This window comes from Momordica charantia (assembly GCF_013281855.1).
Source record: "Momordica charantia cultivar OHB3-1 chromosome 4 unlocalized genomic scaffold, Mcharantia_2.0 BLBB01000004.1, whole genome shotgun sequence".
Lineage (NCBI taxonomy): Eukaryota > Viridiplantae > Streptophyta > Magnoliopsida > Cucurbitales > Cucurbitaceae > Momordica > Momordica charantia.
The window spans coordinates 21,712,201-21,734,041 of NW_028275162.1; the positions used below are offsets into that span (position 1 = coordinate 21,712,201).

General features: G+C 30.4%; 3 protein-coding genes across 3 annotated transcripts in view; 2 read left to right on the forward strand and 1 right to left on the reverse strand.

The window, feature by feature from the left end:
• Positions 1-768: 768 nt before the first annotated feature.
• LOC111015613 (uncharacterized) lies at positions 769-5,092 on the reverse strand. Its single transcript, XM_088122996.1, has 8 exons — positions 5,035-5,092; positions 4,802-4,940; positions 4,531-4,715; positions 4,172-4,457; positions 3,917-4,035; positions 1,744-1,882; positions 1,174-1,343; positions 769-932 (listed from the first exon to the last, which is right to left on the reverse strand). The coding sequence occupies exons 1-8, from the start codon at positions 5,090-5,092 to the stop codon at positions 769-771; spliced, it is 1,260 nt and encodes a 419-aa protein (XP_087979122.1).
• Positions 5,093-11,392: 6,300 nt separating this feature from the next.
• On the forward strand, positions 11,393-12,589 carry LOC111015642 (two-component response regulator ORR4). The gene is made up of 4 exons (XM_022290730.2): positions 11,393-11,754; positions 11,845-11,945; positions 12,043-12,120; positions 12,205-12,589. Exons 1-4 carry the CDS (start codon positions 11,649-11,651, stop codon positions 12,379-12,381), a joined length of 462 nt encoding a protein of 153 aa, XP_022146422.1. The 5' UTR covers positions 11,393-11,648; the 3' UTR covers positions 12,382-12,589.
• An 8,549-nt stretch (positions 12,590-21,138) lies between these two features.
• NRPD1B (nuclear RNA polymerase D1B) overlaps positions 21,139-21,841 on the forward strand; it is a 30,812-nt gene continuing 30,109 nt past the window's right edge. Inside the window, exons 1-2 of the mRNA XM_088122413.1 lie at positions 21,139-21,295; positions 21,381-21,583. The gene's annotated coding sequence lies outside the window, so the exon portion shown is untranslated. The remainder of the gene's footprint in view (positions 21,296-21,380; positions 21,584-21,841) is intronic.

Below are 21,841 nucleotides of genomic sequence, written 5' to 3' on the forward strand. Positions count from 1 at the left end.
TGATATGGAAATAAAAAAATTCCAAAAAAGAGAGAAAATAATGGAGGTGAAACGTTGCATAAAGGAGAAAAATGAGAAAGTGAGACATTATAGACTGAGAGAAAAAGTTAGAAGATATTGATAAGATATTGAACTTTAATAAAATAATGAAAAAATGAAAAAGCAACATACATGTTTACAAGGCCGCGTGAGGTTAACGAGCACAATGGATGATTGATAGTAAAGTTTTTTCCATTCCTCCCTCCTCTTACTTTCAGGTCTTTTCTTTTCCTTCTTTTTACTAACTACATCTATTTAAATTCCAAATTAAAGCGTCTTTGCTAATATCACCCCATTGGACGTAAAAGCAGCAACAATAATAGTTACCGTATTCAAATGGATATATATTGGATGTAATAATAAATAGGGAGGTTCATTTTCTCCATTTTGTACCTAATATAATCGGGGCACGGAATCTTATTTGGACTCCGTGCAACGTAAGGCTGAGAGACAAACAATACTGTTTCTCCAAGATGCCTATTCAGCCAAAAATCCCCTTTATCTTTGCCGCCTAAACGAAAATGGAGAATACGTTTCTACCCATCTTTCTTTAATGATGTCTAGCACATGAATAATTGGACTAGAATGAAATATTATATTATTTTTATTAACTGGTTTAAGAATTTTTCCAAAGCTGGACTTTGCCTTCAAAACCCTGCATATCTAACAAATCAGTATGCTTGTACAAAATCTAATTAAGCTTGCATCTAAAACAGCAGCATTTCACTTCTACGAAAGCTTTTTTAAGGTAGAGATAGCATTCATTTTCACTTCAACTATCAGAGTATCATTGCTAATAAAGCCCTTCGTTGGATTCTTGAGATCGCTCAATGACATGACGATATTCGAAATACCAGAACTGTTTTCTTCACCGCCGACGACCCAACCTTTACCTGCACACACACAAAAAAAAAAAAAACAAAAAAAGTCAGTTTGGAACGAGTTCTGAAAGCAATAGAACACTTTTGGATTTGCAGATACTTCTTCTAAAACTAGATTGTTCAAAATTACTTCTAACTATGCTATGTAACCAAACACCATGAAGATTTTACTACTTTTTATAAAGTAAAAGCAATTTTCATCATTCCCAAAAGAAATACCAAATCATGGAAAACGAACCAAGATTTTAGTTACCTTGGACCGTTAAATATTTGTCTCTCAGCTTGTCATACACAAGTAGGGTAAACACAACATTAACTCCTGAAACAGTTGATAAAATGTCATTACCAGCCATCACCAAATAGAGGGAGATGTGACCGGAGCCGTTTCTTTTCTCATTTCCATTAGGATAGAGAGCTAATTTCCTACCATAACAAACCAAATGTCCCCAATAACAAATAATAATAACAGTAGTAGTAGAACCAAATATGATTCAACATGTGCATGCAATAAAAAATTTAGTCCTTATGATTCTAAGAAACCTGACTAATCATCCCTAAACTGTTTTTTAGCTACCCAAAAATCCACTAGCTTCCTTTATTTTTTAACTAAATTAAAAAACACAAGCCCATTACCACGTAAATAGAAAACATGTTACACATTCTATACAGTAAGGCAGGAACCATTCATAAGAGTTGACCAAAATATGGCGATAACATATATAAGGACTAAATCATAAACTTTTAAACCAGAGGAACTAAAATGAAAATCGACCCAAAACAGAAAGGACTAAGTTTGTAATTTTACAATTATAATATAACCTACCATTTATAACGGCCAGCATGAAAGGTCTGGGTTTCGTATCTTTGACGCTGGAATCTAGCAAGTGTGCTCTTCAGCAACGAAAAGGATTGGATTTGTAAGGTATAACGGAGTGGTTTTTCATCTCTGGTGGACTTTAAAACTGCAAAATATTGAAAAGTAACCCTAGAAATCCATTATGAACTCGACAAACTTGATAATAAGAACAGTTTATATGGATTCTAATGCTTAAACTGAAACTTCCAGAGGGAGAAAGAGAGAAGATTAAACCGGAAGGAGAATCCGAATGATGGTTGGCTGTGGGGGAGGGGAGGATCATGGAGCCTTCCTTCCGTCTCCCATTTCGGCCTCTCTTTGCTCCCATTTCTTCTTCTCCAAAGGCACCACACAAACACAGGGGGACGAACGAAAAATCGCGCGTCTTATTTGTCTACTCGGGATTTTAAATAAGAGAAAAAATGAAGCCACAAACAAAAGAAAGATATATATAACCCTGAATTTACCGTAAACAACATTATGACATGTTTTCATGTGTTCGACATGGACATGAGAGATAGATCGATATTTCTATCCCAATAAAAAAATCGACAAAAATGAAAAAATATCAACAAAATGTCATTAATATATAAATAATATTAATATTAATTACTTTTAACTTATTTAGAAATAAGAAAATATTTATTTGTTAATTTAAATACTTTTTACGATTTTTCTAATTTCTCTAACCTCAATGAAATATCTATTGACATCGACATTTTGTTGATTTTTACATCGATATTTTGAGACCTCGACATTTCCATGACATTTAAAACTTTGATCATAAAAAGTTACAAAAATATCGTGACAGGGCAATTAACATCATGATTTAGCCATCTTATCCATTGTCTAAGAAATTATTCTAGATTTTGCCACGTCAATTTTTAGATTTTTTTATAAAATGGTATTTTTGAAATGTTATGAAATGTGTTTTGAAATTTTTATCAAAAAAAAAAGTGTATTGAAATTCTTGAAATGATAAGGTATTTTTTAACCAAATAATAAAGTCTAGAGATATTTTTGTAATTTAGTATTTTTTAAGTGGCCAATCTAAACTAAAATTAAAGATTTATATCCTATACGACAAAAAATACAAAAAAAATATTAGAGGTTTGAATTTTTTTAGTACAAAATAACGTAGGGCAGTGATTTGTGCTCATGTTGACTAGAAATTTCACTGAACTATGCTGGCATTAGATAGAGGTTTCAATTTACACTCGGTTTAGAGTAGAGGTGTTAAATATCGAATATGTTTTACTCCCAAAAGATACATGAACGCTGTAGAAAAGTAAAATTCCCATAACCAAGAGGGAAAAAAAAACTGAAAAAATGTTGTCAAATTCCTGTACTTGACTTTAATTTCTCTGAGATCTCCTATCCTACAAAAACTACCAAATCTGAACCACATTTCAAATATATAAGATTAAACACACCAAATAAGGTTGCATTGATCCAAGACATGATCAGAATATATAGTTGAAAACTTCAAAATTCTGCAATATCTAAAAACACCACCATTAATGATCTCAAAGACCAGCATTATTCCTTAAATTTTCATGCCAGAGACAACACTAATCGTCACTTCAACAATCAAAGTGTCGAATAATAAAAAGGAAAAAAGACTAGATAGCAACTCATTCCTCCAAAACTAGAATAAGTAGATTATTTATAAATTTAATTAAGACTCTCATTATGATCTAGCAGCAGCATTAATTTCCTTTCTGTACAAAATGTTTGAAGGTAGAGATGACATTAATTTTCACTTCAACCGTCACGGTATCACTGTAAAGACGTCTGTCCTTTAGAGCCTTGAGATCCCTCCATGGCATGAAATCCAAACTACCATATCTAGTTTTTCCTTCACCACCAAACCAATAATTATCTGTGAAAAAAAAAACCCTCTTTAATAAGTGCTTTGAAAAATGTTTTAATTGAGTTACTAACTCACACTCGTTTCCAATTTCTAATATTATATTCAGTGTCTGGGCCAACTACTAGGACAACTGCTTGAAGGTAAATTCATTTTTTTTTATAAAAAACGAAGAGATGGAAACAATGAATACAATAAACAAAAACGTTACCAAACGAGCCCTACATGTTTTGTTTCGTTTGTAACGAAGGCCACCATCTCTAGGTTTACACAATATAGAGATCTCACATTTAACATACACTTCAGAGCCTTGAGGAATCTCTTTGGAACTATCAAAGATCATATACAAAGATAAAGGGCCGTCTCGTTTTGGATACAAGCACATCCTCCTGAAAAACATTAAATTAGGTAACCACTACTCAAACTTAAGTTAATGTCTCAACAAATTATATATACGTAGATGTACATATAACTTTATGAAAATACTTATGATTATATATATCGTGGAGTCAAATTTTGCCATACCAATTGTAGTTGTTAATTGTAAAAGGATCAGACTGATAAAAATTCTCATCAGGTATTTGTGGAAAGTTGTTGATTTTCCAGGTATATTTGTTGTCTTTTGGTTGCTTGGTTATGGAAAAGTCCTCCCCCTTCCCACCATCACATTTCTTTACAAAAATGTCCACTCCAAAGGCACAACAATCACCAACCAACAACCCATTGGAGGCATCATTGAAATATTCAAGTGGAATCAACTTCTCAAACCCCCACTCTGTTTTCATGGAATGAAAGCGTCTAAATTTCCCATCTGCATCGAAAGTAAGTTTCGAGTCAGTAGTAATTTAACATGATCATCGAAGAAATTAGTGCGCATGGTTTACCTTGAATCGCCAAATATTTGTCCCTAAGATTATCATGAATAAGAAAAGTAAACACAGCACTGACTTCTTCTGAAGCTGGTGATGAAATTGGCAAAATGTCATCCTCAGCCAATACCAAATAGAGGGAAATATGATCCGATGACCCATTTATTTCCACATTTCCAGAGGGATACAGGGCTAATTTCCTACCACATCACAAACAAACAAAAACCAATATGAAGATGAATAATGGAGTTTATAATAATATAATGTAATAATATGATCCTCCCACCATTTATAACCATTGGCATGGAAGATTTGGGATTCAAATCTGTCACGCTTGGAGCAAGCAATTGCTTCCTTCAGCAAAGAAAAAGATTGGATTTTTAAGGTATAATGGAGTGGTTTTTCATCTCTCGTGGACCTTACTACTGCAAAATTAATTAATACCCATAATTATATGAATTATTGACAAACTTATTGATTAATTAATAAATAAAGTAGAAGAACAAATTAAGTTTATACCCAAAGGAAATTCTGCATCGATTGTGGGGGAGGGGAAGGTGGTGTTCTTGTTCCCCATTTTTGGCTGATTCCTGTGCAGTCCACAGAACAGATTCATGCTTCAACAATAAACTTATTAATTTTGCAGATATTTGTTTCCTATCAGCTTTCACATTGTTTATATATCTAATTTATAATATATGTTTTTTAAAAAAATTTCCATTGAATCGTAATTCATAATCTCAGATTTCATATTCAAATACACTACATATTTGTTGTTTGCCTAAAAAAGGAAAAAAAAAACATAGTTTTTGGATTCTGTTTTTTCAGTCAGATTTTTTTTAAGGATAGAATTGATTTCGTTTTGATTTCGTTTGATTTCAAAGTACTTACAAATCTATTTCATTGCAAATTAGTTCCATTCTATCGGATTTTGAAACTTATTCTTTTAATATATGAGATATTATACAATTTTTACAAAAAAGAAAAAAGAAATCTTACACTGCTCTTCATTTCCTTGCTCTTTATTATTTCTTTTTCTATTTTACTTCAAATTTTGAAACGTTTATTTTCTTGAAAATAGTTATTGCATTTTGTGATTATTTATGTTTTTAATTTCCTTATTAAATTTTGGAAGCACATAGATGTGCATTTAGATGGACTAATTACTAGGCATATTTTAGTGCACATGCAACAAGGATTTTTTACATAATCGGTTTCTTCCGACATGATTGATTTTTTTGAGATTAATTAATATGGTAAGTTGTTTTTTGCGCATAAGTACGGATATTTGAACTTTGAAGAAAGAAGTAGGTATCACTTACGGTGAATTATATTAATAATATAGTATGTTTTAAGAGACTAAGTGTGTATACATTACGTCGATTAATGAGTTTTCACGTATTTGTTCATCTCGTGAGAGGACGCCTTTTAATATACTTGCGTCTCAAGTAAGTTATACCTTAAACCATTGAAGCTAGACTCCGCTTGACATAATGATGAAACTTCAAATACATATATACACAAAAATATCATAATTCAAACATTTTTTTAATAAATCATCCCATCTATGTGGGAATGTTAATGGGTGTGGAAGGAGGCAACTGAAATAGGCGAACCCCAATCTGCCTTCTTTTAGTAAAGATTATTTGAGAATAAATGAGGTTAAAGTAATTTAATTATACTAGCGTGTGTCTCGGAAATGGCCAAAACCACCTCTCCGATCATGTTTGGTAAATTAGAAAATTGATTTTCTAAAATTATCGTGATACCTTAAAAATCAATTTAGTCTTTTTTTTTTTTCAGAAAAACCACTCATTCTACCGCCACGTCCAAACACACCCTTATACTATTCTTCATTTTCTTTTTCTTTCTCTTTATTATTATTTTATATATTTTAATGGAAATCATAATATAATTATTTTTCTTGAAAATAATATATATTGTTTGTCGTCTTTTTTTTTTTTTTTGAGTTTGACCCGATTATATTACTATAATATTAGGAGATGCGAGATTTTTATCTTTTGAATTTCCAACTTTAAGGGAAGGAATAGGTACTAATTATCGTACTATATCCTTTTATATCCTTAAAAATGCTTCCTAATTCTTATGTTGATTGTGATATTCTAAAGTTTGGGCAAAGTACAATTGTCTCATTGTTTAAGCTTGAAAGTCACTCCTTTTTAGGTAAATTTAGGTTGCGAGGAATAATTAATATAGTTCATGGATGCAAGTAGGCCTATAAATTATCTTTGGGATGACATCAACACGACTTGCTCTTGATCTAAAAAATCTCGTTTATTTTAATTATAATTAGACGTCTCTAACATTCTCATTCTCTTAATTGGAGAACTTTCTTGTAGCTTTCTCTCCTCTTTGCTCAATGAAATGATAACAACTCCTTCCCGAAGGGAAAAAAAAAGTTTGGGTTACGAGAAAAATATTCACATTTCATTGATGTAATTAAGGTATTTTTAGAAGCAACAAGGGTTTTATTATCAGAGATTTGAAGTACTTTTGCCTCTATATCTAAAGTCAACATCGATCGAGTGTTTAATGTAGATGTTGAAAATATGCTATATATGTTCTATTAATAATACACATATCAACATGATATTTGTGAAGGAACCTCTAATGACCAAAGTCAATCATTACACGATGATGAAGATAGAGCGGAGGATTCAATAAAATGTTCAGGTCCTTAAAGTGACCATTTTGATCCTTTAATTTTATTTTTAATCTCATTTTTTCTACCACAATTTCAACGCGACATTATATTCAATATATTTATTAAAATGTAACCATTTACTTCTGAAATGTTCGTTTTGGCCCCTGTACTTTATATTAAATGGTTCCCGTTATGTGTAGAATCTATGTTAAACGTTTGAAAATATAGACAAAAATTATCAATTTTTAAATTACAAGAACCAAAACAAATATTTTGAAAATATAATAACTCTAAAATGAATTAAATTTAAAAGTATGTAGACTAAAATTAACTAAAGTTAAAAGTAGTGGGATATTTATAAATAGTACTTTTAACCTATTTAATTTAAGAACCCTTTTATGAATTTGATCGATCCAAGTTTATTTTTGCAAAAGATTGATTTAGGTTTGCATAGCACAAATTGTTTTTTCCTCCTTATCCATGTACAGTTGACCTTTATATGGAATTAGGTCTTAATTAGAAAAATTATACCCAAAGTTCCTCTCCCTCTTTCATTAAATTTATTTAAACTCATTCCTCCCTTTTAGAAGAAAAAGAAAAGAATAACTTATAATAATAGATAATCAACTCAAAGGGAAATATTTTCTTCAAATAATATATACATATATATATATATTTGAAGATCACAAATTCAAACATTTTTTTAACAAATCAACATCCATGTGGGGAACATGAATAATGGGTGTGGAAGGAGGCAACTAATAAGCAACTTGAATGTGTCTCCTTTTCATAAAGATTATTGGATATGATATATTATATTATATGCTTTTAATTTAATTGGGCCCTTAAACACTACAATCATGGTGGGGTGGGACGAGAGATTTTCATGCTAGGAAGACATGGTAGCAAACTCAACTGTGCCCTTTTTTTTTAGAGTATATATATATATATTTTAATTATGCGAAATAACCCTTAAAACCCTTCAAAGGTCTTCTTAAATTATTAATATTATGATTGATTATTATTTATATGTAGACTATTTTAGAAGGATTTGACTAGCTAAAATACATTATCTTGTCCATCATCATTTCTTTAGCATTGATTATATAAAAATAAAATCAAATAAAGTAACTGTGTGCTTTGTGTCAAATATTTGAGAGGTTTGACATTGAAATAGATATTAGAAATGGAAAGTCGGTGTAAGAGAGGGTTGCATTTCGTTACTTATTATATAAAGTCTAATTCTATGAGTTGAATGTATAAAGTCAGACTGTCAGAACGAGTATAGTTCAGTAGTAATTGACATATATTTCCAATCAAAAGATTGTGAGTTTGATCTCCACCTCACATGTTGTACTAAAATAAAAGTCAAATTGATTTTAAGGGTACCTGATGGCTCTGACATTCTCCTTATCTCTTGCGACCTGGCTACTGAAAACCTACTTGACCTAAAATACACGAGTCCTTTTACTATGTCTTATTCCTACCTAAAATTGCTCCAAAACCCCTTAATATTGGAGTTCAAAAAGGATGTGCACCCTATTTTTTTAGTACAACATGTGGGGTGAGAACTCACAACATCCTTGTTGGAGAGTCAATTACTGTTGAACTATGCTCGTTTTTTCGAAAGTGCACCTTATTAGTATAGATTGTTACTATCCATTTTTTTAAGTGTTTCTTAACTCATGCTTCAGTGACCTAATAGAATTTATCTTCATTCTGATGTGGTGTCAGTTCATTCATATACCATCGATAATCGAGGTTATCGAACACAAAACACCTCCTCTTATATCATATTAAATTATCATTAATGAACCCAAAAACTTAAGTTGATAGTTAGGGTAAATTTAATAATTTATAGATATTTTAATAACATCTTATGACATTTTTTTTTTAATTTGTAAGTTTTGGAGAGATTTTTTCAATTGTCGAACTTGTGCATTAATTTATTAGGGAGCTTGATTTTCGTTTTTTTAGTACAACATGTGGTGGGGATCGAACTCACAATCTCTTGATTTGAGATATATGTTCAATTACCGTTAAACTGATCCCTTGATTTTCATATATTATAGATAGTGGATTTTGAGGGAATTTTATATTTTTATAGCGGTGGGTGAATATAACAGAAGTCCTAACATAAAGTGAAAATTGCAACTTGTATCCCAGTTTGAATTCAAATTAGATGAAATTGAAATTTAGGATAAAAGTTGCCTCACCATACCTTGCCATATTTAGGTGTGAAAACTGAAATTTTCCATTAATTTTAAAATGTATACTTCTAATAAATTACTTCGTAATTAACAAAGTATAAAACTATTCATTCCTAATTATATTTATTAATTAATTAAATTAAGTAATTAAACTTTATATTGGTCTCTTTTACGGCAAAGACCCAGAGTTTATGATTTTATACTCTCTTTTATAATTTTAGAAATAAATATTAATGATAAATTGATAAGATTTACAAAAGTTTTTTGTTTGGTACTAAAATGAAAACGTTTGTTTTTTTTTTATAGTAAGGATCGAGTTAATGAATAAATTAAATATATTTTGTCTAAAACAATTAAATATATAAATCGTATACTTCTTTCCATTAAAACAAAAGGTTTGAAAGTGTAAAAATACCTTTTAGGAAAAAAATTAGTGAAATAGTTTTTTTCCCCAAATTTTAAGTAATTCGGATAAGTTATTGAAAATAATTTGAATCTTAGTTCTTCAACTTTGATACTTATTACGTTTTTGGTAATAAATGTTCAAATATTATATTTTATTTTTGACATTCAAAAATTTAAATTATTCTAATCATTACTGTTATTTTTCTTTTAATCATTTAATTAAAAACTTAAAATTACATTTGAAAACTCAACACCTCTAAACTTTACTTGGCATTAAAGATATCCCTATGTGTCAAAAGTTTCTAACACTTACTCTTAATATTTTTTTAAGATTATTTTTTAACAAACTACTGTTAATATTTGGAACGAAAATTTGATGTGGTTACAATTGTATCCTGAAAATTTTATTCCTCCGTTGTCAAAGAGAGTTTACTTCTCTACTATGTACCAAATTTCACTCTAAATTTTCCTTTTAGTAAGGCTAGTTTGGTCTTCTTTTCAGACTTAACTCAAGCTTACACGTTAATATTGGAACTTTTAAAATTATAGAAGTATTTTTTTTAACAAATGACAAAGTTTAGTAATATTTGTTTAGTATAAATGAATTAGATGTCTTTAATTGTTGAGGTATGTTTGTGTAGTATTGTTTACTCATTTGAAATTTAGATAATTTATAGAATGGAAATGGTTAAATAGTGCACGTGAGGATTTCAAAAATACTTTTTGAACAAACCTACATTTGTGTTGATGTGGGATTGATGTGACAATTGACGTCTCAATTTTATCCTAAAAGTTTTCTTCCTAGTTCCATTCTCAAGAGAGTTTACTTCTTCGTTGTCTATCCAAGTTTACCTTGATCTCCCTTTTTGAAACATTAGCTTCTTCTTTTCAAACTTAACACATGCAAGCTTCCATGCTAATTGTAACATATTTGTGAAAATGATATAAATATTTTTTAAACAAATAACAAAGTTTAATAGTATCTTTTTTAATAAAATAAACATGGATATGGAAGATTAAACTCGCAATCTAAAAAAAGAAAGAAAGAAGGGACCAAGGTATCTTAATCGAGGAGTGTTATGCAATTTTCTGGAAATACTTAAAATATTTTTGTCATCCATTACAATTTTTCCTAAGTGACAATTTTTAATGGGTGACATATTTTCCAAGTGACATATAACAATGTGTCAAAAATTGAAATACTTAAAAATATGTCACTTGGAAAAATTTTAAAATATTATGCAATTTTTAGATTTTTGCAAAAATTTTCACTTATATCATATACTTACATCACATACATATATCAGTAATCGGATGTATTACATGTATATTACATTTGGATAAAGTTATCATTTTAAAATTAGCGTTATATTTAAAAAAAAAACTAAATAGGATTAATATTTTGCTTCTTTTTTTTTTTTTTCTTTGGTCATATTTGCAACTGTTACGTTGTTTTTTACTCGTTTGAAATTTGGAGAATGGAAAATGGTTAGAAGTTTGGTGGGGGTGGGTGTTTTAGCACGTTATCGTACCGTTTGCCGGCTTTAGCCTTTAAGAAAAGGGCACACGACATGCGCGCCCACGGCTGCTCGAAATCCACACAGTCAAATGGAAAATCAATAAAGAAGTGGTCAAGAGTCGCCCCCTCGGCATAAACCAAATCAACCTTGAAGATCCTCCCGATTCCGAATCAAATCTGTCGGATCTCCCTTTCCAACTGTCAGATTTTCCTCTCCAATGGATTCCCAATCGTCCCTTCTCTCCATCCATAGATATTTAAACTCCTCCATCTCTCCCGTCTTCTCATCGTCCTTCATCCCCCGATCTCCGTTTTCCACCTTCGTCTCGAATCCATGGGCGTCGCTCTCGAGTCCTCGCAGTTCCATGTTCTTGCTGTTGATGATAGCTTCATCGACAGGAAATTGATCGAGCGCCTCCTCCAGACCTCCTCCTATCACGGTATTTCACTTTTTCAATTTTGTTTCCCCGTTTTTTCTTCTTCTCCTCCGACCTAGGGCTAATCGGTTTTCTATTTTCTCTTTCGTTTAGTTACTGCTGTTGATTCCGGTAGCAAGGCCTTGGAATTTCTCGGTCTTCTTCAAGAACATGATGATGAAACAGACTCCAAAATCCACTCGAATCATCATCAAGTATGAATCCCTAACTCTCTCTGTTTCTCTCTGTTTTCCTTTTTTTTTTCTTTTTGTTTCTTCTCTAACTTGCTTCTTCTTCTCTCTCGTTTCTCAGGAAGTGGAAGTAAATCTGATCATTACAGATTACAGTATGCCTGGAATGAGTGGCTACGATCTCCTCCGGAGGATCAAGGTTTGCGACTTTGCACTAATTTCCTCTTTCAATCCAATCCGATCCACTGAGAATGCATGACTAATCGATGCGATGAATTTGCAGGAATCAAAATCGCTTAAAGACATACCAGTTGTGATAATGTCTTCGGAGAACGTCCCGTCGAGAATAAACAGATGCTTGGAAGAAGGAGCGGAAGAGTTCTTCCTCAAACCAGTTCAATTGTCAGATGTGAGGAAGCTGAGACCTCATTTGGTCAAAGAAAGATCCGCAAGAACTTGAATCCACTCTCTCTTCAACTAATTTGATTCTAATTTTAGTGATTCTGTAAAGAATTAGATCCGAAACTGACAACTATTTCATTACTAGCAAGTTCTAAACACAGATTTTCCCGGGAAACTAACAGAAGAAAAAAAAAAAAGAAAATGTATAGATCTGATGTTCAATTTTGCCTGCCGATTAATGGAGTAATTTATTTTCCCCTCTATAATCTGCTCGATGAGAATACTGTAAGATGAAACAGGGAATTTTTTTTAAATTAAGTCATAAATTACTGCATCAATTATTCATAAAAAAGAAAAAACTATTATTAATTATTTTAATAAGTAATTATCAATCACAAATTTTTTTTATACAGAACATGTGGGAGTGAGGGTTCAAATTCATGATTTCTCAGTTAGAGATAAGTGCCTCGATCACAAGTTATATTCAGTTTGACTATCAATCAAAAGTCAAAAGTTAGAATTAAACAAATATGTATGTATAATAATTATAATTGATTGATTGATTTGGAACTCCCTCCCTGTACACAGATCCTAATTGATGAACTGTTTTTTAATTACAAATAATATTTGTCAAATATGGTTGTCCACTAATTTTTTTTAAAGATAATACGTATTTCTTCTTCTTTCTTATTCTTCCATCACATGGAAAATGGAAAAAATGTCATTGATGAGTTGTTTTTTTAATTTATATACAATTATTTTATATAAAGAAGATTATGCATATATTCTTCTTTTTTAAAAAATTAATGCATATATTTTTTTTTTTCAGATATTTTCCTCATTTTGGTTGTAGAGGTGGTTTGATTTTATTTTTCTTTTAAATAAGAATCAAATTTGGATAGAGATTTACTAAACAGATATGATTCCAAATTTGTTAAACAAATTATGTTTTCGACAGATAGTAATGCTTTATTTAGGATTAAAGCTGGAGAGCCCTTTCAGGCCATTTTTCTTCTGGAAATCCGCCTTTTCTGAAGGGGGAAAAAAAAGGTGGTCGTTGGTCCATTTATACATTAGTTTAAAAATTGATTTTGTAGTCAACAATTAATTATTACTCCTACTCATTATCATGTTGTATTTACTTATTTACCCTTTTAGAAAGTTCAGAATATAAAATTAAGGTTAAATTACAAGTTTGTCCTTGAATGTTTTAGTGTTGTGTATAATAAGATTTATGAGCTCAACATGTCACAGTAGGAATTGAAATCTCTTTTAATTGAGAGTTGAGCTACTCAGAAAATTCAAATCCTAATTATAATAATTTTTACTTGGTAAATTTAATATTTACTTGATAATTATCAAAATTTGTAGATATTATTATGATCTACCTACAACAGTATCTATATTTGACCGAAGCGATTAAAAACATTTTTTTTATAATTAGAGTAGAATATCTAGGTTTTTAATGTTTTTATCATGGAGGTTGAGCTTTTTATGTGATTTCATTTTAAGTTTTTGTTGGTTGAATTTTAGCACAATGTGATTTCATTATTTTCATTTTTGGACATCTGTAGGAAATTAGCACTCTGTTCTAATAGAGATGAGAAAATAAATGCAATTTAAAATGCTTAAGACATTATTCTATTTATGCAATTTTGAGAAAATGAATGAAAATATGTGGCATCAGATTATGTTGGGTTTTTTGAACTTTTATTGTAAAATAATAGCTTAAGGATCCAAATTTAAAAAAGATGCATTGTGGCTTCACAAATAATCAATATTGGTATTCATAAAATGGAGGGTGTGTCAAGTTCATCCACACAGACATTTAATGGTTCCATTCAAATATCAGACAGTGGTGTTGGCTTCCAACGCAAATAAGCAAACACATATTAAGTAAGAGTTAATTAGTGATCCATCATAGTGAAAAATTTTCCAACAATGTCTAAACAAGACATTAATTGTCGGATGCAACACTGTTTCTAAGCCATTTGATATGGCTTATTTCTATGAACTTGTCTATAACCTTATGATAGCATTTAATGTCTTTAAAAGGAAAGGGCCACCATAAACTTAGAGTGCATAATTGAGTTTTTTTTTTTTTTTTTTAGTAAAACAACCTGGGGTGGAGGTTTAGACATACCATCTTTTGATATTCGTGAATATCCAGATTAGCTTGCACACATCTCGACTAATATCACGGGACAACCGTCTGACCTTACTACATTTGATTGTCAAAGAAACACACAGAAAATTAATTCCTAGGTAGATATATCCATCTTGGAGTTTAAACTCATTCCCTCTAAATCAATCCTTTTGATTTATTTGGCCCCTTTAGATCAATGAATCAAATGGTGGCAAATATGACCATTTTTAAAAAAAATAAATAAATAAAAGTGTGCATTTGTTGGGGAAAATTCAAGATGGTTTACAAGCCCATGTATTTTTCAAAATTGGGCCTACATATGTCCCTTTGGTAGAAACATGTAGGCCTGCAAATCTCATAAACGATTTAAAAAAAAATGTTTAGTCCAACAAAGTACAAATAAATGGGCCTGCTAATGGGCCTGCTAATGGGCCATTTGTGGTAGTGAGCTCACATAATTTCCAAGTTCCTTAAAGAAATATGGTTAAATAATCAGAAATTATCTCACCAACATTGTTATAATTTTAGTTCTTTTAATATGAGCAATGCTTAAGAGTTGACAATTTACATTAATAAATTATGTCTTAATTTTTATTATTATTTTAATATTGATGTGACACGATTAGTTAATTTTATTAGAAATTCATAATTGGGTAAAAAGAGTATAAGAGTAATTAGACCATTTAGATAAACAAGTTTGATGAGTCTACATCTAAAACCAAATTTTTTGGTCACCGGTCTTTGTTGGCCTTTGTTTTATCTAATTCGTCACGATATTTGAGTAGCACGCTAATTTATTATAATGATAAAACTTAAAGAAAGAAAAGGAACTACAAGATTTTGTAGTTTCAATGACTTAATACACGCCACAATTAAATTTTATTGTACCAAAAGTCTTATAAATTTTATCCTCGATGAACACCTCGTGATGCCGGAGGTACTTGATAATACTTGCATTCTACTTCTATATGCAAAACAAACACTATTTATTTATTACTAATCATTTGTCACAAAAATAGACTCTTCAAACAATAACACTTACCTGTGGAGAGTAATGGATTGAGACTGAAAAATGGGAGAGTTCAAAATAATAATAATAATAATAATAATAATAGCCCATGCAATATGTGGTGATTAAAAAGCAAATAATAATGAGATAGAACGATAAGAATATAAAACAGAGATGTGGGTGTATCCTTTATGATTAGGATAAATGAGAGGGTCAAAAAAAAAAAAAGAAAGCACAATGTGCAGGGGAGGAGATTAAAAATAAAATAATGAGATAGGAAAAGTATAAATAAAAGAGAGATGTGGGCGTACCTATGTGATTAGGACAAAGAGGCGTGTGAATAGGTTGTTCCACAAATAAGATAGAAAGGAAAAAATGGGGAGATAATGGTAAAATAGTGGGGGAGTAATGGGATGAGGTTGAAAAATTGGAGGATTAAAAAATAATAAAATAAAAATAGGGAGGAGATTAAAACAAAAAGAAAAAAAGAAAGAGAATAAATAAGAGGGAGATTTGTGCCTGACTTTTTTAGTACGGTGTCTATTTTGTGATTACAATAGAGACGTGTTAGGGATATAAATAGGTATCCTCTAATTACAACGTAGATATGTCAACAGGTTGCAAAAATAGAGGAGAGAGCACTAGGATGAGGATAAATATATATATATATATATATATATATTATATTCAATTTTAATAAGTAATTATCAATCAAAGTTAGAGTTAAACAAATATGTATATTAATATAATTAATTGATTGATTTGTTTTTTTTTTTTTTTGTTGAGAAATTAATGAACTGTTTTTTAATCTCAAATAATACTTGTCAAATATGGTTGTCCGCTAATTTTTGTAAAAGACAATACGTATTTCCTTTTTTTTATATACATTCTTCCATCACATGGAAAATGGAAAAAAAATGTCATCGATGAGTTGTTTTTCTTAATTTATATACAATTATTTTGTATAAGGAAGATTATGCATATATTCTCTTTTTTTTCATATCTTTTCGTCATTTTGGTTGAAGAGGTGGTTTGATTTTACTTTTCTTTCAAATAATAATCAAATTTGAATAGAGATTTACTAAACAGATATGATTCCAAATTTGTTAAACAAATTATGTTTTGGGTTAGATTCTTTTTCATTTTGTTTTTAAAATTTGAGAAAATTACATTAGATTTTCCACTGGAGGGATAAGCCAATGGATACCTTAATTTATTTATTTTTTTCTTTTTTTTTTTCGACAGATAGTAATGCTTCATTTTAGATTAAAGCTCGAGAGCTCTTTCACCCAAAAAAAATAAATAAAAAATAAAAAAGGCCATTTTTCTTCTGGAAATCCGCCTTTTGTGAAGGAAAAAATAGTTTACAAATTGATTTTAGAGTCAACAACTAATTATTACTCCTACTCATTATCATGGTGTATTTACTTATTTATCCTTTGAGAATATAAAATTAAGGTTAAATTATAAGTTTGTTCGGAATGTTTTAATCTCTTTTCATCCACTTCGTTAACATTCTATTTTCATTATTATTATTATAATAGAACAATTAATAAAATAACAGTTTAATTGGTTCATAATTCAATTAGTAAAAATATTACTTCCCAACTTAATTATAATAGTTTTTTCTTAGTAAATTCAATATTTACTTGATAGTTATCAAAGTTTGTAGATATTATTATGATCTACATACAACAATACCTATATTCGACGACAGCGCTAAAAACATTGTTTTATAATTAAAGAGTAGAATATCTAGGTTTCTAATGTTTTCATGAGGGAGGTTGAGCTTTTTATGTGATTTCATTTTAAGTTTTTGTTGGTTGAATTTTAGCACAATGGTGCAATTTAAAATGCTTAAGACGTCCTATTTATGCAATTTTAAAAAAAATGAATGAAAATATGTGGCACCAGATTATGTTGAGTTTTTTTAACTTTTATTCTAAAAGAACAACCGAAACTTAAACTTAAACTTATTTATCCCATTTTGCTGAAGGATCCAAATTTAAAAGAAATGCATAATGTGTGGCTTCACAAGTAATCATATTGGTATTCATAAAACATATCCGAATGTAATATCTATATTAGAATTAACTACGACTCCCTTAATTTACGAAATAAAAGTAAAGTGAAGGGTAACATTTAATGGTTTCATTCAAACATCAAACAATGGTATCGTTTAGACAAAGCAAAAACAAATCAATCATAGTGAAAAATTTTCCAACAGAAATGCTTGCATTCTACTTCTATATGCAAAACTACAATTTTCCAGGCACAATGAATTTCCAAAAAAAAGTTTAAATAAACACCATTTATTTGTTACTAATCATTTGTCATAAGCTCTTCAAATAATAACACTTTCCTGAATTTATAACGATGTGCAAATATGATGATTCTAAAATCATTTCCAATCATTGGGTTGAATTAAAAAAAAATTAAATCCAATCTATTTTGAAATCTCATTTTTTTTTCTCAAAAAAATTGCCATCCAAAATAGATCAAATTTGGTAGGATTTTAAATGAAGTTCGAATTCGTTTCAATTTTATTTGATGTGTGTTGGTCGAATTGAAAAACCAGAAGAAGAAGAAGAAAAAAACAGATAAAAAGAGCGCACTTACAACGTAGAGATGGAGGGGTGCTACGAGCACAGTAGCACAGTAGCAGAGTGTGCAGGTAAGGGGAGGAGATTTTGAAGAAATAAAAGAGAGATGTGGGTGTATTATATGTGATTATGATAGAGAGATGTGTCGGCATGTTACAGCAGAAATGAGATATGAAGGAGGAAAAAATCGAGAGATTGCTAAGGAATGAGATTGGAAAAAGTAATGAGATAGAAAGAGTAGAAATAAAAGAGAGACGTGGGTGTATCTTGTGTGATTATAATAGAGATGCATCAGCAGGTTGCACCATAAATGAGGTGGGAAGGAGAAAAAAATCAGGAGATAGGATGAGGCTTAAAAATGAGTGGGATCACAAAAAAAAAAAGCACAATGTGCCAAGAGGAGGAGATTAAAAACTAATGAGATAGAACGAGTATAAATAAAAGAGAGATGTGTGGGCATGTCCTATGTGATTCCTACAGAGAGAGTCGTGTCGGTAGGTTGCATAGAAAGAGAAAAAAATCGAAAGGTAGAGAGAAAAATAGTAGAGAGAGATGTGTCATGTCTTGTGATTACAACAGAGATGTGTCAGCACATTGCAAAAAATGAGATGGGAATGAGAAAATAAGTAGGAGATAGAGAGAAAAATAGTAGAGAGAGGTTCACAAAAAAGAAGAAGCATGTGAGGATATAAATAGGCAAAGTTAACTTCTATCCTCTGATTACAACAGAAATGTGTTAGCACGTTTCACCACAAATGATATGGGAATGAGAAAAAAATAGTGGAGAAAAAGATGGGATGAGACTAAAAAATGGGAGGGTTCACATAAAAAAGGAAGTATGCAGGGAAATAAATAGGTAAAGTTAAGTTATATATAAAGTAAAAATATGAAGAAAAAAAAGGTGGGAGTTGTTCTTTTTGTAGAAGTAGGTTAGGATTCAAACTCTTAATTGAATACATGTGCCTTAACCGGTTGAATTGTACTTTGCCGGGTAAAAAAAATAAAAAATTTGGAGTTATTATTTATAATTTTTTAGATTTATATATAATTAAAACGGTATAATGGTAAAACATTTACTTTATTTACCTTTATTCCCAGCATCAAACAATTTTTTTTGTTGATTTGAAAATCAATAAAATTTATTGGTTCCAAAAAAGAAAGGTCAGAAAATTTAACTCCTTTCTATCTGATTTAAATCAATCTCCTTCCAATTTTTCATGCCCAACAAAGCTTTAATAGAGGCTTTTGGGAGCTCAAACGTCGGGGAAAGAAGCAAGACCTAGGTTAGGTTTTATAAATAACTAGTAAAAAATCTTTTAAAAATGAGAGTAGCTTCATTTTTTGCTCCAAATTTAACTACATGAGTCAATTTTAACTTCAAACTTTCCATTTCACCTCTTCAAACCCTAAATTATAATAGGTATGGCAAGTTAAACCTTTTAAAGTTATGCTCGAAAAATTATAATATGCTAGGGTGATTAAAAAGAAAAATGTAGAAATCAGATGGAAAGAAGAAAAAAATCCGGGGATAGAGAAGGCTGAAAAATTGGAGGGTTAAATTATAATAGATATTGTAATTTAAACCTTATAAAGTTATGCTAGTAGATGTGATGCAACTAGCCAACTATTACTCTCAATTATATAAATTTGTTTTTAAGGCTTCCGATGAAATAGGAACATTCTTATAATTGAGCAAAAATGTTTTCGTGGGTATTAGTTTATTAGTTCTGATGGATGCTTCTTTAGTTGGATTTTTACACGTTGATGAGTTTTAGTATTTTCTATTTGTTCGATTATTTTGAAATCTTAATGGATTTTGAAATCATTTCCGTTTTTTCGTTTGAAAAAAATAGAGAATTAAAATTACTAAAAATCACATTTTTTTGTCTAAATATTTTTCGTTCCAAATAACTCGGATTGGACGAGATTTTAAACTAATGATTAAAAGAATTCCAATTTTACCAAGGAAAAATAGATATTTACATTCGTTCGCTGTGTTTCTATAAGTTTCTTTTTACTGTAATAATAATAATAATAATATAATTTTTTTTTATCACCGTTCAAGAAAGTTCGTGTTGATTTTTTTAAATAAGGATGGCATTTGCAAGTTTTTTTTTTTTTTTTTTTAATTTTGTTAGGTTTATTTGATTAAATTAATGATTAAATTATTATTGATATAATATTCTTAAAAATTATAAGAACGAGAGTAAAACGTTCTACTTTATTTTAATTTACTAGACATCTAAACAATTAATTTTAATTTCAATAATTCATAATCGATTTAGTTAACAATTAGGAATTCAAAATCATTTCCGTCATTTAAAATTATAGAATTTGAAGTCATTTATGATCATCTCCATATGTCAAAGTGAGCATAAGTAATCAGAATCTTAAAATGTCTAATGAATAATTGAACTTTACAATTTTGTGTCCAGTAATCAGAGGCGTTGAAACCAATGACTTGAAAAAAGCGATCAATCCAATCCAACTCATACAGTTTATTTATTATCCAACAATTTTTTTAAAAAAATTGTTGTTTGGGTTTCGTGTAACTTTTCACCATATAAATATTAATATATATATATTTTTAATATTTTTAACAGAGTGATCCAAATCACCAGAACCAACCCAACCAAAATATTTCAAGGTTTGTTTGGGTTTGGTTCATTATTATTTAATAAAGATTGTTTGAGTTTAATAAATTTACGACCCGAACAATTAGATTGGATCTAAAAGTACCTCAACTCAACCTAATCGAATCCGTGAACATTCTCAAGTAGGTCATTAATCGATTCGATTTAGAACATGTTAAATATAAAATTAATTTCAGCTCAATCTCTCAATTTTAGATTGTCGAGTAGGTCAGTAATTTATTAAACACAAAATTGAAAAATAAATACGAGTTGCATTGGATACCCATCAACCATTCGAAATCCAACCCATGACAAAACAAATATAGAAACTTACGGCAAAAGAAAACAGGCTACCCTTTAGAAATGAATGGGGCTAAAGTGTAACAAAAATTAGAAAACGTTATTTATTAATTCTGTATGTGTAGTGGGCTATAGATTAATGAGTTCTTAGAAGAGTGTGCAAATAGAGGCAGTGCTGGCGAGGGAAGACTGAAATGAAATAGAGAGGAGCAGGAGAAGCGGGAGAAGCGGGAAATACTCAGCTGGGTGTCTTCTGAGACGCCATTGTATTCTTCGCAAAGGTACAAAGCTCTAACTTCTTTCTTTCTGTAGCTCGTTTCGAGACTGACACTTGCTTTTCATTTTGCTTTTGGGGTTTACTTGTAGGGTTTTGAGCTATTTCGGTGCATTTCGTTTAGGTGCATTTCGCCCCCTCCTGCTCCTTTTCGTTTTCTGGGGTTTGATTTCTGTGGAAGCGAAGGAATTTGGAGCGAAGGAGGGAGAAAAATTGTGGGGCGATTAAGTTTTTATGGTGGGTTTGTCTGAGTAAACAGGAGGAGTCAACTCTCGTTTTCCCAGAGGGGTTTCAGGTTTGATAATGTTGGATAACGTGTTTGCTTTCTCCCTTTTGTTTTCTCATTTTTGCATGGAAACCAGGATGGTCTCTTGTCTTTCATACCGGGAAGTACTCGGAATCAAAATTCTCACATTTTTGCGGCATTATGGGTTTATGATTGTAGCTCTCAGTACACTTTCCCCGCGCCTTTGCATGTCTGTTTCTCTGGTATTTGGTTGCTACAGAAGTTGAAGAGCAGAAAATAGACTCTGTCCCTTGCCTTAAAAAAAAA